At 47.0% G+C, this 12,178-nt stretch overlaps 1 protein-coding gene across 2 annotated transcripts in view; it reads left to right on the top strand.

Moving 5' to 3' along the window:
* The window catches only part of PDE8A (phosphodiesterase 8A), a 155,956-nt gene that overhangs the window by 69,702 nt on the left and 74,076 nt on the right, over positions 1-12,178 (top strand). For both annotated transcript variants that reach the window (XM_087856606.1, XM_045813095.2), the window contains exons 2-5: positions 2,474-2,530; positions 4,714-4,904; positions 11,079-11,135; positions 11,945-11,999. In XM_087856606.1, the coding sequence (XP_087712732.1) occupies positions 2,474-2,530; positions 4,714-4,904; positions 11,079-11,135; positions 11,945-11,999 (360 nt within the window). The remainder of the gene's footprint in view (positions 1-2,473; positions 2,531-4,713; positions 4,905-11,078; positions 11,136-11,944; positions 12,000-12,178) is intronic.

Here is a 12,178-nt window from a genome sequence, read left to right as displayed (position 1 = left end):
ACGTATGTGTTTTTTTAAACATGCTAGTCTTTATCATTTTTAAATTTTATTAATTATTACATTTAACTTTATTTTTTTCCTTTTGTTTTCCTTAAGTTTGTACTGTTGACTTTCTCAAACTTAATGACTTGGAAGCTTGGTAAATGTACTTAATTCTTGTTCGGTGACAAAGGATTTAAGGCTACGGATCTTGCCTCTGAGTAAAATTTAGCAGTATCCCGTAAGTTTCATTACATGATACTCTCATTTTTATTACTTTCCAGGTAATCTGTAGGTATAGTTTGCATTTCCCTCTCTGACCCAGCAATTACAAGTTAATATTTAAAAAATATTTAGGGCAGTGGTGTTTGTTGATTTTGTGATTTTGCTTAAGCTCATGTTTTTAATTTCTGGTTTGATGGCATTATGGTTGAAGAATAAAAATGATACCATTTTTACTTTTAGCAATGTGTTTTAAGGTTTTCTCTGTGACCTAGTATATGTTTTTTTATGCAGTTATAAATATTTCTTTTTCTCCCTTGAGACTTTTTTATCTACTGACCCTTCAGAGCCGGTTTCATAAGTATCCTCTGTCAGAGGCTACCGCTCCGCGCTCGTGTGAGGGACGCAGGTACTCCTCGCTGTGCCTTACCTTGGGCCGTAGCAGTGGGCTTCCTGCTCAGGACTCTTCTGCTTTCTTCTGTGGAACTGTCTCCCCTGCTATAGAAAATGAGCGAAATGATTCTCCTTCTCTTTCTTTCCCCTGTCATTTTCTTCCTTCTCTTTTTCCTGAGTAGGTCCCCTGCATTCTCCAAGCAGTTGGTCTGGATCCTTCCTTGTGTTTTCTTTCATTCATTCTGTTAAACTTCGTAAAAACTGACAGAAAACTCTTTGTTCAGATTGGTCTCTCTCAGTGCCTCTTGTTTTCCTTCTGAGTGCGCCGTGAGCGTATGATTGTCTAGACCAGCCCTCTCGTTGGAGGCCCTCCTGGCCTCCTTGGATCGTCTCCAGACTGCTGGCTTTGGCATCACCCGCACCCTCGCTACGAGGCTGGCCTGCAGCTACACAGCGCAGGGGTGGATGGTGCTGGGGGAGGTCTGTTCTCAGCCTCCCACCCTGTCACAGAGTCCTCCTCAGTCTTAGGTCTGGAATAGTAGCGGCCCTCATTCTTATGCCTTCCGAGAGATGAAATCATTACAGAGCAGATCAGAAACTAAGCTGGTGTCCTGTAGTTGGTAGACTTCGGCTTCTAGCAGTGAGAAATAAACTGGACTCCCCCATCACTGAGCACGCTTTGTTCCGTGCGTTTACTGTGGGATAGACCGCTGCTTGAGGGGAGACGCGGGAGGTGGGCAGTCAGGTAGGAAATATCTTGTGGGAAAGCTTATAGATCTAGGTCTTCTGCTGCAGATTTTTTTTGCCATGGAATCATACCACCACCCAGAGGCCTGGGCATCCCTTCAGTACATACAGCCTTTCTGGGAAAATGGCAGAAACATGCCGCCTCCTCTGGGTAGCAGCTCAGTGCCAGCATCCATCACTCAGGGCTGTGTTTCAGCCCATATTCTTCCTCCCTTGGGCTCCTGTATGCAGTGCACAGATGGCCCAAACCTTCCAGTGGCCCTGGGTTTGCAGTGAAGTCCCAGCTGCCACTTGCTGACTCTGTGGCCTTAAACAAGGTACCTGGAACCTCAGTTTTCCAACCGTCAACCTCGCTGTGTTGCTCCAGAGATTGAACAAGATAACGTGTGTTCAGCAATTAGCATAATGCCCAGTATACGCTAAGCCCCTCCATTGGTGCTATGATTATTATTACTCATTGGCATTTGGTTATGACATTGTATTTATCTGTGTCATTTAGTGCTAAGTTCTCAAATAGATAAGCAATTACTGGTAAACACTGTGCTCCTCTGTAAAATGAAAGTGTTAACACTTCTTAACGGGGTTTCTTTGGCTCTCATGTTGCATGATTCTAACTGGGAGATTTCATTATGCACGTGCCATTCTTGATGTAAGATTTCATTGTCCATCAGGAGAAAGATAGAAGGAATCAATGTTCATTCAGTGTCTAATTTTCGGGGGCCCTTTATATTGTAAACTCATTTGATCTTTGTAACAAATGAGAAAATTAAGCCTGAGGAAGGTTGAGTAAGTCACTTAAAGTCACACACAGCTGGGAAAACCAGAGCTAGGGTCAGATTCATTTTATTTCTCCCTCCCTGCTCTGTACCTTTTCGGAGGGTTATAAGGAGATCCCTGGGATTCTATGTAATAAACATTTAATTTATGTAATTTTTCTCTGGAGCAAAAATCTCACTTTTATCTGTGGCACTGATTAGAGAGAGAAATTTTGAAGTGAGCTTATCTTAAAAAATTTTTTTTAATTCGTTTTTTTTTTTAATGATTTTTTATTATGTTAGTCACCATACAGTACATCCCCGGTTTCCGATGTAATTAAAAAACATTTTTTTTTAAGCATACCTTTTTCTTACAGGTAGCAGTAGCTGATGTGCAGTTTGGCCCCATGAGATTTCATCCAGATCAACTCCAGGTAATAATAAACCATGCTGTAATTTTTACATATTGATTTTCTTTAAAGAGGGGGAGAGAGAGGGCCTAACAGTGAAAACAGTTTTCTATTTTAGATAATAGTACTGGATCAATGTTAGATTCCTGAAGCTGATAATAGTACTCTAGTTATACAAGAGAATGTACTTTTCTTGGACACACACGTATGCACCCTACTTTGAAAGGTTCAGAGTTAAAGAAAAGAACGTGCATAATCATGGGGAGGGGGAGAGCAGAGGAGGCAAAAATCTTAACAATCGATGAAAATGGAAGAAGGGTCCACTAGCGTTCATCGCACTTACGGCTTTTCTGTAGGTTTGAAATTTTCCAGAATAAAAAAGCAAAACAATGGTCTTTTCTGTGTTGCTGAATGAGCCCTATCAGAAAATATTTAAATGATCAGATCCCAAATATTGGGCAACATAAGCTATTGAAATTGAGCTCTGAAGTTTTTTGATGCTTCCTGCACACAAACCATGTCTCCTGTGAGGACTGGCAGAAGTGCGCGCTCTTAGTTCTTTGCATTTGTGGTGGTTGTGCACTTGGGTGAACTTAGAGGAGCGAAGCCTTGGGCGACAGGGTCTCCGTCAGCTTTGCAGTCTTTCTCACAGGCTGCCCGCCTCCACCTGACCACCGTTCCCCTCATGACTCCATCTGGGTCTGAAGGGATGGAACGGTGAGCTGCTGACCCAGACCTGGCCGGGGGGCCCGGCTGGAGAGGGCAGAGGCAGCAGATGCAGGCCTCACCTGATGCGGGCCAGGCAGAGGGACGGCGAGACGTCCTCCTGGGCAGAGGCACAGGGGCCACCCCTTGGGCCTAGTGCTGTGCCTGTGTTGCTGAACTGACAATTTGTCATTTGCTATCCATCAGAACTTTATTAATTGATTTTTATTGAAATGCAGTGGGTACCCACAGTATTCTCTTGGTTTCAGGTGTGCAACAGTCATTCAACGTTTATATCCATTAGGAAGTGACCATCACTATAACTGTAGCTATCATGTGTCACCATATAGTGTTGTTATGTATTGTTAACTATGTTCCCCGTGCCATACATTGTATCCCCGGGTCGTATATATTTTATGACTTGAAGTTTACCCTATTTATTTATTTGAGAGCAGGGAGGAGGGGGTTGGAGGGAGGGCATGGGGGAGGGAGAGAGAGAATCTTAAGCAGGCTCCAGGCCCATTGCTGGGCATGGAGCCCAACGCGGGGCTCGATCTCACAACCTGGAGATCATGCCAACTGAGCTACCCAGGCGCCCCTGGAAGTTTACCTTTTAATCCCTTTCCCCTAACACAAATAAATGATTTAACTTACATGTGGAATCTAAAAAAACAAACCACCACTAACAACAAAAAGCAGAAGCAGACTTGAGAACAATCTGGTGGTTTCCAGAGGGAGGGAGGTTGAGGGATTACCTAGCCAGTTATGAGGTATTTTATTTTGGTCTAGTTGAAATCTCTCATCGAAGTAATTTTTTTTTTTAACTTGGAGGAATTACATAAAATCTTGAGTCAAAACGTTTAAATACATTATTTCAAGTTTTAAGTATTCGGGGTGTCTGGGTGGCTCAGTTGGTTAAGCGTCTGCCTTTGGCTCAGGTCATGATCCCGGATCCTGGGATCGAGTCCCTGCATCGGGCTCCCTGCTCAGCGAGGAGTCTGCTTCTCCCTCTCCCACTGCCTCTACCCCCCACTCGTGCTCCCACTCTATCTCTCTCTCTCAAATAAATAAATAAAATCTTTTAAAAAAACAAAGTGTTAAGTATTCTAAAAGTTTGACAAATAGTTTTAGTTTTTGCAATCTAACAACTTGTCTAGTTAACTTGCTGTTAAAATAAGTATTTGTGTCGTAATTGAAATCGTTTCAAGGTGAAATGCTTAATCAAGCTTTTGTTGAGTTCTGCCAGTGGGCTTATTAGCAAAAGAATAGGTATATGACCCATGCACTTGGACTACCAGACAAGAGCAGTAAAATAGCACTAATTTCGGGGAGCTGAGTGATAATGTCCTGAGTTATGTGTGGGAGGATTTCTATCAACAGATTGTTATGTTCACATCTGTGTACTTGCCTTGAAAACACTTAGGAGTTTTCTGTGGCATGTTAAGAAATGACCATTCTAACAACTCTTTTTTTAAAAAAGTGTTCACACTTTTTTGATTCAGGTACTTTTAGTGTTTACCAAAGAAGATAACCAGTGTAATGGATTCTGCAGGGCATGTGAAAAAGCAGGGTTTAAGTGCACAGTTACCAAGGAGGCTCAGGCTGTTCTTGCCTGTTTCCTGGACAAACATCATGACATCATCATCATTGACCACAGAAACCCCCGGCAGCTGGACGCGGAGGCGCTGTGCAGGTGAGCCTGGGACACGGGCCTAAGTGCCCCACTGGCGTGTGTGACAGTAAGAACAGCCCAGAAATACACCAAGTTAAATTCACTGTCTTCTAAGTTGCCTTCCATGCATGTAAAATAAGTAAGATATTAGGACATCATTATTTCTAGGACTGATCTTCTTCCTCTGTTTTGTTTTACTTTGCTTTGCTTAAAACAGTATAAAAAATATGAATGAAAACCATTAAGGGTTAAAATGAAACCCAGTCTGTAACTAACTACAACCGTCACCTGCTGTAACCATCCTGTTACAGCGACAGAAGCTAATAAAATTTTCCAGATGTTTTTAAAGTTATAAAAAATTGAAAATTATCTACTAATGTTAGGCGAACGGGCCTTGTTTGTAGTACTTGCAGAATATCAAAGCATGTGAACAGGGTTGCTTAATAGGAGGTTTTAGAGAAGCATGGATTGTCATGTGTGCCTGTCCTCTACTAAGTTCCCACCCTGCCTGCACATCCAGCCTCTGGTGGGGGTGGGGGTGGGGTTCCCAAGGGAAACTCTGAGCTGCAGAGCCCAACTTAATCCCGTTTCCCAGATTTCCAGCGTTCGAGGGCAGGAATGGTCTTTCCTGGACGGAGCATCTCCTCGCTGCTCTCGGCGGCTCCTCACAGTGTGGTTTCGGATTCCAGCCGTCGGGGCTGCTTCCTCTGAGGGTCCTCTTCCAGGCAGTAGCCCTTGTAAGCGGGGCTCCAGAACTGAAACTCTCACCCCAGGTTTGGCTGGCCCAGGGAAGAGTAAGCCGAATACCATCTTCCCTGTGCTGTCCAGGGAGCAGATGCTTACAAATGCAGCCCCCAAGCATGTGCCTTTCCTGAGGGCTGTGTCGCTGCCCTGGCCAAGAATCTCCGGTTTTTCTGGCTAGCTGTGTTCTACCACATCATTTCCATCTTGTTGGATGGGGGTGTGTGTGTGTGTTGTGTGTGTGTGTGTGAGGGGGTTGTTCTTGTGTGTAGTTAGTGAGTTTTCTAGAGGCAAGAGTAGGCCCTGATTTAGTTCCCTAAGTCACTTTCATCTCGATTCTGGCTGTGCCTGGTTTACCTCCCTTGAGATCATCCCTTCAAGGGAACCTGCCCACTGTGGAGTATTCCTCCAAGGAGGCATTCCAGGCTGTCCCTCCTGAACTTGTTCACGTGCTCTTTGTCCCTTTGCTGACTTAGACAGCTCATGAGACCTTAGCTCTGGCAGAGCTCTGTCCTTTCCTTCCTCTTCCTTTTGGGATACCTAATCAGCACCACCTGTGAAGGGTTTGTCCATCAGTTGCTGACTTATCTAAATGACTAGCATTCATCTGTATCTCTACTGGGAGCATTTGGAGCTCCTTACACTCCTTATCAGATGCCTTTCTGAAGGCCAGATATTCTGTGTCTGTGATATTTCCCATGTCCACTAGTGGAGGAACCCTACTTTGCAGGTCTTCTCAGTCGTGAGCACTGTCTTTGGTACTAGAGCTGCACAGGTAAGTAAGACATGGTTCTTGCCTCTGAAGAGCTACTGTTCTAGTTGGCAGGGCAAGTGAGTGATGTCAGTACAGGCTCCCAAGTGCCCACGAGGAGGAGCATGCAAAGTGCTGCAGCTGCCTGTGTTGGGGAGAGCTGCACAGAGGACATTTGGGGTGAGTCCTAAAGGATGAGTAGGTGTTTTGAAAGGAAGGAAGGAAGAAGGAAAAGAAGGAAAAACATTCCAGGTGGGGGAAGCAGCGTGTAGGAACAAGCAGGTATACAGGCCTTCCCTGCTCGGTGTGGACGCCCGCCGGGCTGGGCAGGCCCGGGACGTGGCTCTGGCGAAGGCTGGAGGAGCAGACCGTATCTGAGGGCCTCACGTGCGGAGCCAGAGGCTTGGACTTCACCCTGGCGGCAGCTGAGACACTGACGTGGTCTGGGCAGGGCCGTGTGCGGAGCAGGCGGGAGGTGAGCCGCTGCCCGCCGGAGAGCAGAGTGGAAGGGCAGAGGAGCGGGGCGAGTCAGTGTGAGGCTGTAGGAGGCCGTCTTGTGCTGATTACAGGCCGCCTCCCCGCTTCCTGTCAAGAAACCCGTGAAGCTAACAGACGAAAGCTGACCGCAGCAATTAAGAGGCCAGAGGTAAGCTGATAGTGGTGTCAGAAGCCGGGCGAGCAGAAGGCCGGGATTCCCCCTGCGTCTCTTGTACCGTCGGGCCTGTGGAAGAAGCCTGCTCCTGAAACGTCCTCCGCATACGTCCGTCTCTGAAGCTGACGTACCAAGCGAACCTGAAGGAAGGAGACGGGAAGAGGCTCTGCGTCACAGCCGCTGTCGTGCTGAGCCGGGGACGCTGGAATTGTGCTGACCAGAGACACTGACGGCTCTGCCTTAGCTGAGCGCCAGAGCCCCGCCCGCGGCCCCCCAGTCCCTGCGGCGTCTTTGTTCTTCGCTCTCTGTGTCCACTGGGGTCTCCAAGACAGAGCAGAGGGAGACGGACAGAGACCTGGGGTTTTACCAGTCGTGAGGAGGGGCAAAAGCCTGAGGAGCGTGAGCACAGCCCTTCGCGTGTTGCAGTTTCAGGACAGCGGCCTGCGTCGGGTCTCGGGTGTGGCTAGAGAGCGGGAGAGGGCCAGCCGCAGTCCACTCTGCAGCTCACCTCTGCCTCTGGCCGCGCTCCCTGCGCAGGAACTCGCGTCTGCTCGCTTGCTCTGCGGGCCCAGGCCGAAGAGGAGGAGGGCGGCTCATGCCAAGGGCCTAGCAGAGGCGAGCGAAGAGGCATCTGTGACGCTGTCTGCTGTAGGCTCCCGACGGGGTTGATCTCACTTCCCTTTAAGGATGAAGAACAGGATAAAGAAGGGGGCCTGTAAAAAGCTGCCAGATAATGGAGGGGAAAGAATAGCCTTAAAGACTAAGAAAATGATTCACTGCAAGAAACCGAAGAACCTTTTAGACCAATGCCTAGGGTACTCAGAAGAAATGAAGAACTTCCTTTGTGCGCCAGGAGCAGGGCTGTCATGAAAGGGAAGACTTGGTGAAAGGAGGCGGAGGAAATAAAGCCCTGCACAGGAACCCAGGGGGCGCCAGCAGAATTAGATCTGGGTTGAACGCAGGAGCAAGACTCAACTCGGGGTGCTGGACGCTGTTGACCATCTCTGGATTCACCTCGGTCCACAGCTCCTTTTTACCATTGTAAATTCCATTCTTTTCCGGTTTAAACTCATTCCACACAGCGGAGGGAACAGTGGCAAAGTACAAGTAATGGAGTTGTTGTAAGATTTGACTCATTGAAGGGCTTCATGGGCCTTGCAGTAAAGCCTCCCTCCCTGGCCTTTCTTCCAGCGTTGTGTTGAGACCATCATCAGATTTATCTGTAGTTGCCAGCGTATCTGGAGAATGGTAGTTGCCCCCCCCCCCATGCACTTCTATTCCTTCCTAATAATAGAATTTCTAGCATTTGGCTGGGCCTCTGGCCACCTAGAAAATGCACGCATTCCCCAGCTTTCCTTGCAGCTGGCCAGTGGGAATGTCCTGTGCATCTTCCAGGAAGTATCCTGCTGTCTAGAATGTGGGTGTTGTGGCTAGAGCATAAGAAACCATGTGGAGGCAAGAACAGGAAACCTGGAAGGAGCCAGGCTGCTGATTCTGCGAGCATGCCATCGCAGCCTTGGACCGGCTGCCTCTGCGCATCTTTTATGTGGGAGAAGAATCTTGCTTTAGTCACTAGTGTGTGGAGTTTTCTCTTACGCGTAACCCAGCGAAGTCCTGGTGCTAACCGGCTAGTGTGGTTGTGAGAGCTTCCCAGTATGTTCACACGGTCTTTCAGAATCTCAGGCTGTAGATTCGTGCCCTCTCTTTTCTCTGACTTCTCGAAACGTGCCTTCCTAACGTCTGGGTGTACATTTTGATGATGCCAAGTCATTTCTTTCTTCATTTTCCTGAATTCTAAAGTAAAGGGTGTTGTTTTTTTTTCCAACCCAGTTTCCTTATATTTCTGTTTTCTAGTCCATTCCTCCTCCTCATGGACCAGAAAGAGCCGGGAGTACACCTCTGCCTTTTCATACAGTGTTAGCCCTCCTTTGCAGGTGTCAGCTTGCTTCCAGGTGAACGTGACCCTTCTGCTTTGTCCTTAGCCGAGTGCCCACCCGCATTCCTGTGTCCCAAGTACGTCATCCAAAAACTGCTTCCTGAGGGTACCTGCACGGTTACCTCCTCGCTATTTATACCACTCAGATCTCTGTTTTTCTTCGAAAAGGATGAGGGCTGGTTTGAGATAGCCGACTGCATACTTAAGGTTGCCTTTTCTTTCTTGAAATCTTTGTGATACAGCAGAAATAGGAACACAAGAATAAGTATGGTGCCCTCAGAAGTCACGGAGATACCATTTGTGGGTGCCTGTGTCTCCCTGGGTAAGATTCGTGCTAGGCCCAGTAGCAGCCCACAGTTTTGAGAAGTGAGCTGGCCTTGTCCGTGTGAGTGTCCACTGTGCCAGTCACCCTTCCACGCTTAAACGGCCCTTCCCGTGGCCCCCGCTCCAGGAAGGTGAGTGTGGCTGTTCTCCAGGCAGGGAGACCCTGGTGGAATCAGGGACTGGCACCTGGTCGGCAGACCTGCAGTGACCTGTCGGGAGGGCTCTTCCAGTACAGCTGCCATGCAGCACCCTTGAGGTTGGCTTCCTCTGGATGGACAGGCAGATGGGAGCTGGGGGAATGGAGCGGACACTGGGAAAAGCAGAAACACTGAGAGAGAGGTGTGAGCCGTGCGGCCTGCGAGAGCGCCTGGCTCGTGCCTAGAGCCTCACGTCCATCTCTGAGCCGTTTCTGTGCCCCACATCCAGTCTGCAACTGTCATTAGACTCAGCCTTGAGAAAAATGAAGCCCCAGTGCCGTGAGGCAGGGCTGCACAAGGGGGACACAGCCACGCCGTTCGTTTAGACATTGTCTGTAGCTGCTTTCACGCTACAGTGGCAGAGTGGAGTGGTTGTGACAGAGTCTGCCTGGCTCACAAAGCCTAAAACACTTGCCATCTGGCCCTTCACAGAAAAAGTTTGCCAAACTGAGGTATCCGTTGTGTATTCTGAATTGACGTCCTCTGATGCGTCTGGAATGGCTACGTTATGTACCATCCTTGGGAGAATTGAGAGTCACTCAAGTGGTTTTCTGTGTTCTGTGACTCAGGAGTGGTTCTGTTTCTTGAACTAACAGAACAGATGTCATGTAGTAAGTCTTGGCTGTTCTCTGTCCCATCCTGGACACATTCTCTAGAAGGCCAGCACACTTCTGACGTGGCTGGGGCCATCTGGGAACAGTCTGCTCTGTTCTCCTGCCGAAGCCACTATCCCTTGTGAGTGTCTTCCTTTCAGCCCAGGGCTGCCTTCCTCCTCTTCCTGTGGCATGGCTCCGAATCTTCTCTGGAGTCCCACCTGCCTGCCCCCCGCCCCATGTAGGGTGAGCTCTTGCACATCTCCAGTGGAGCCCTTCCTCCTCCTCTCCTGGGTCACGTTGATCTCTGCCCGGTCTGATCTGGCTGGGTTTTTGTTCCTGGGAAGCCGCTTCTCCAGAAGGGGTGAATGCACTCTCTGTGGAGAGCCTCGTACTCCACGGGTAATTTCAGTGGAGCCAGTGTCCCCCACTTCTCCTGACCAGTCGTCCATTCTTACCTGTTTCTGTCAGGTGGCGATTCTCTACTTTCCGACTGATTAGAATATCTTGCATTTCCTAGTTTTGAATTTCTCTTGCTGCTGCTTTTGCCTACCGAGGAACTCTCTGTTTGTACTGCTTAGGGAGCTGACCTTTGGGCTTTGTCCCCACTGTAACCGTGGCCATCAGCTTGCGGTAACATGCTACATGTACTTGCATTTCCCTCTGACAGGGAGAGACAGATAACCCCAGTCACGTAAGCCCAAGGTAGGGAACGTTCTCCACCCGAGGCCACTTGGATTCACAAAGGCCAAGTGAGTAGCAGGCACACAGCCTCCGCCAGCTGTTAGGTCTGTGCTCCATGAGCCTTAGGGTTACTGGTCTCCTGAGTGACCTTGTGCTCTAGAGGGAGGAAGATCAAGCAGCCACGAAGGTAAATCCAGTGTGATTTGCTTCCTCTTCTGCCTCTCCCCAACTTTAATCATTTCACCAAGATTAAGTGTATTTATTTATTTTTTCAAGAATTGCTTTACATTTATTTTAAAATTTGTTTTTTTTTAAAGGTCTATTAGATCATCCAAGCTCTCTGAAAACACAATTATTATTGGTGTAGTACGCAGGTAAGCGCTCATTTTTTTTGAGGTTGAAGTTCAGGTGTCAGTGTTGTGCTTGCTCTTAGCAGGGGTGTAAGAGTTTGTAGGCTATGACAGGTGTGACTCTTTTTAGTTTGGCATTTTCTTCCTTCTTCTTTTCTGTCACTTCGCCAGTTAACTCCCTGGTGGGAGTTTCTGCTCTCGTGTGAGGTTTTCTGATTTTGGACTGCCATTCACTTTAGAAATAGACAAACCCCGAGAGCCTTCCATTCCTGAAATGTTACCCAGGGGCAACTCCTGAGGGCTTTCTGACTCCCCAAGTATCTCTAAAGTTTTGATTTATATATAAACGGGGGAGATCTTATATTTCATCCTGAAATTGGAGGTAAGGAAAGAATGTTAGGAGAAGGGCAGTATTCAAATAAATGTTATTTAGCATATATACTTTTGTAGATAGAAGAAAGGATTCTTTGTCTTTTAAATTTTTTTCTAGAGCTTTCAGGGAGAAGAGTTTTTTGTTTTGTTTTTTTAAGAAACTGGAAATAGAATAAAATGGGGAAGAATTTAAATGAAATTTTTACATATCAAATAGATACGTGGTTACTTCTGTATTCCAGCTGTTAGTGCAAAATCTCCATATTTCAAGCACTGCCGAAAAGTGACAGAACTAAAACAGAAAACTATTTTCAATTTTATATTTCTGATTGGTATATTAATGTAATTCATTGTAAAGTATTTGACATATGACAGTCCTAGTATTACGTAAATTAGTGAATAAAGAGATGAGCTGTAATTGATAAAAATGGTCTCTAACCCTTTACTGTGTTCTTCTGAAGGACGGATAGAGAAGAGTCATCCGTGATGCCCCTCATTGCTGCTGGCTTTACAAGGGTATGTGCCCACCTCTTTGTTATGCAAGTATAATTCAGCATGAGAAATTAAATTTTATCTCCGTTGAGAGCCAGCAAAGTTTTGAATTCATTTGAAGAAAAACGTTGTCGTCCTTGTACTGTTACCGTTTGGTTTAACTTTAGAACTTGATGATCTTAATAATCTACACTTTACGTTTT

The sequence above is a fragment of the Ursus americanus genome, chromosome 28 (assembly GCF_024610735.1).
Source record: "Ursus americanus isolate L20-20 chromosome 28, mUrsAme1.1.p, whole genome shotgun sequence".
NCBI classification, from domain to species: domain Eukaryota; kingdom Metazoa; phylum Chordata; class Mammalia; order Carnivora; family Ursidae; genus Ursus; species Ursus americanus.
The sequence above is the reverse complement of the archived record's forward strand: the minus strand, read 5'-3'. Positions and strand labels throughout refer to the sequence as shown.